We start from the raw sequence: 2891 nt of genomic DNA, 5'->3' as shown, positions 1-2891 counted from the left end.
AGCCGGAATCGCAGTGGACGCGCCCATGCCAGCCGGAAGAGTTTTACATGCGAGTTACTATTGCGGCTGCTGTACCTCGCTCCTCGCCGAACGAACATGGCTTGCCGTTCGCTGATACCGGCGGGCGTGCACGCGTGATTGCGCGTGTCGTTGCCCGAACCGGCATGCTGCGTGCTGAAGCTTCTAGGATCCTCGAATCGTGGGTGCGGCAGCCGGCTCGAACTGCGGGCTATCAGATGGCTGGATGCTGACGCTTCGCGACACCCTACCGGTCGTTCTTCCGTTCAATCATAACGCGGCGATGTCTTCTCTGAAGCCGAGTACGTGCGTGCGTACTAGACCCGCGAGGTACTTTTGAAGCTGCATGGAAGGCAGGCGCCGTTCTCAGGGTCGACATGAGAAATCGAGACACGAAGGGCGAAGTGGCGTCGCAGCAATAAAGGGCGTAGTACGTTTCCCACGCTGCTTCTCTGAGTTTTAACACCCCTGTATCACAAAAAATACACATCGAAATACATCTCGTGGCACAGCTGACCAGATAACGCGAAGGAAAAAGGAGATACAAGAAGGTCTGTCCTGATGCGAGACTCCCTACCAACTGTGAGAGACGCAAAAAGAAAATAGAATTCAGCTCGGGCCGGCAGCACGAAGAGGACGGACATACTCGTAAGCCTCAGTGTGGAGGAATATCTCCTCGCACCGGCTGTACCCGTCCGCGATGTCGAGCTGGCATTCCGCGACGGCGTTGCGCACGTCGTACATGAACGCTTCGGGGCCACACACTGCGCGCCGCACAGACGAGACCACAGCGGGAAAACAGAAAAAGTACAGCAAAAAAAGAGAGAGAAGAATCGTGGTCAGACATGCAGCATATATACGCGCGCGGCGCGCGGCACAAAAAGCAAAGACGCACCTGCAAACGCGACGCGCCCGCCGAGCCTCGACGCACACGCCTCCCGCACCAGCCTCGGCAGGTCGGGGCGGTCCGCGTCGGTGCGCACCGCAGTCTTGTCCGACGAGCCACTCCCGACCTCGACCTCCTTCACGTCGCTCGAAAAACTCTCGATAGACTCGAGGTCCGCGTTCTCGGCCGTCCGGGTGACGTGGACGTGCGCGGAGAAGTGCACGCCTGCCGCCGCGGCGCGTGCGGCTGCCTCTGCGATCGCGGGCTCGAGCCAGCGGCGGGTGCCTAGGAGAGGATGAAGTGGTGCTCAGCACGAGAAGAGAGAAATGGTGCGGAGCGGCTGCGGCAGCCAAAAAAAAAGGAACGCACCTGGGTGCCGGAAGGCGACGACAAACTCGACGTGCGCGCACCTGCCACCGCCCGCCCCGAACCCGCGCGCGAGGTCCTGCAGCAGTGGGAGCGTGAACGTCGCGCCTGCATCCGCACAAGTGGGGCGTCGTCGTAACGTCAGTTAACGTGGTCATGTGCGCCAGGAGGCCCCAAGGGGACGACGCACCGCTTCCGCCCGCGAGGAGGTACACCCTGTCGTACCCGCGCAGCGACACCGGCAGCCCGCCGTACGGCCCGTCGAGGAGCACGCGGCCGCCGCCGGTGCGTCGTAGCGCCGCCTCCTGGAGCGTCCGCGTGATGCCGCCGCGGACGCGGAAGACGATTTCAACGGCGCGCGTCACTGTGCTGGAGTCCGTGTGGCCCGACTCGGACGCGGACGCGGCGGCGTTGGCGATCGTGAACGGGTGCGTGCTGAACGCGCTCAGGTGCGACAGCGTGAGGAAGCGCAGCAGGACGTGCTGGCCTGGCGACCAGCGGAACCGGGCGGGCACGGTGATGGTGACCTTGACCATGTCGGGGTCTGAGAGCTGCTCGAGCGTGTAGGGGAGGCCGAACGAGCTGTTGTAGAGCGTACGTGACACCTGGATGAGCCATGCGGTGGAGTAGATGGCGAGTGTGGCCCAGAAATAGTCCCTGTTGCAGTGTTAGATTGTGGAAATACACATGGAAGTTCACAAACCAGGATGTGAGACGGAAGTTGCAATGGATAAAGAGCGCGACCATGAATATTCCGGAGGCACTGTTTACTGCCGTTAGTGGAGGGATCAATCGCTCTGGAAGGAGAACGCACCAGAAGTGCAGCTTCTTAAAAATCTCATAATACCGGCTTCTGATAATCCCCCACGACATCAAAACGAGCCAAGTCTAGAGAATAATGAACTGTCAGTCGATATCAGCGTTATTCGGATCGAATATTACTTGAGGAATCAACGCCGCTATTCCCGACCAGTACCAAGGAGTAGTCTTGTACATGTGGACCATATCTCCCATGTCGATGTTGGTAACGATGAACGGGAACGTATGTAACAGAGAAGTAATATCTAAGAAAATTCTCTGAGCACCATTCGCTTGCGAAGAAAGTTGCGGGGCTGCTTACACATTAATAGGGCTGACCACCGGTGGAATACTTGAAGCCTCTCGTGTGATGCGCCGGTGATGATGCCGACGTAATTGACCTTAGTGGCAAAGGCACTGCAAGCCATCCAATCAGACGGCGAAAAACTGGTACAGTAAGAGCTTGACGCACATCATAAACGGCATAATAGCGATAGAAATCCAGCCAGAGCGGGTTGCGAGCGGGGGGCTATGTCCCATTTGGTAGTTTGGCCAGTAGTACGGGCGAACGGCGAGGGCAAACGCTTTGAAAAATCAACGCTCAACGCAAAATCTAGGGGAACCTGTGAATAGATGTAGCGCACCCATGACAAAGGTAAAAATTCCGGCAACGCCGACAACGGAGCCCATGGGTGGTGAGTAATAGCCCAGAGGCTTATAGCGCAGTTGCATAGAGGTGACATAGCGAAAGGCGGCCGTGAATCTGTCCAGAATACCCGCAGCGCGAAAAGTGGATCTCGCTCTGCACAGTCGGTTCATAAGC

General features: G+C 58.1%; 1 protein-coding gene across 1 annotated transcript in view; it reads right to left on the bottom strand.

The window, feature by feature from the left end:
- Positions 1–2891, bottom strand: part of PHACADRAFT_251129 (uncharacterized protein) — a 4509-nt gene that overhangs the window by 716 nt on the left and 902 nt on the right. Inside the window, exons 3-13 of the mRNA XM_007392758.1 lie at positions 2713–2870; positions 2541–2652; positions 2391–2485; positions 2213–2334; positions 2085–2158; positions 1974–2033; positions 1447–1927; positions 1274–1367; positions 914–1189; positions 665–782; positions 1–598 (exon numbers count right to left, since the gene is read on the bottom strand). Coding sequence (XP_007392820.1) covers positions 592–598; positions 665–782; positions 914–1189; positions 1274–1367; positions 1447–1927; positions 1974–2033; positions 2085–2158; positions 2213–2334; positions 2391–2485; positions 2541–2652; positions 2713–2870 — 1597 coding nt within the window. The 3' untranslated portion in view covers positions 1–591. The remainder of the gene's footprint in view (positions 599–664; positions 783–913; positions 1190–1273; positions 1368–1446; positions 1928–1973; positions 2034–2084; positions 2159–2212; positions 2335–2390; positions 2486–2540; positions 2653–2712; positions 2871–2891) is intronic.

This window comes from Phanerochaete carnosa (assembly GCF_000300595.1).
Source record: "Phanerochaete carnosa HHB-10118-sp unplaced genomic scaffold PHACAscaffold_3, whole genome shotgun sequence".
In the NCBI taxonomy this organism is placed as follows: domain Eukaryota; kingdom Fungi; phylum Basidiomycota; class Agaricomycetes; order Polyporales; family Phanerochaetaceae; genus Phanerochaete; species Phanerochaete carnosa.
The sequence above is the reverse complement of the archived record's forward strand: the minus strand, read 5'-3'. Positions and strand labels throughout refer to the sequence as shown.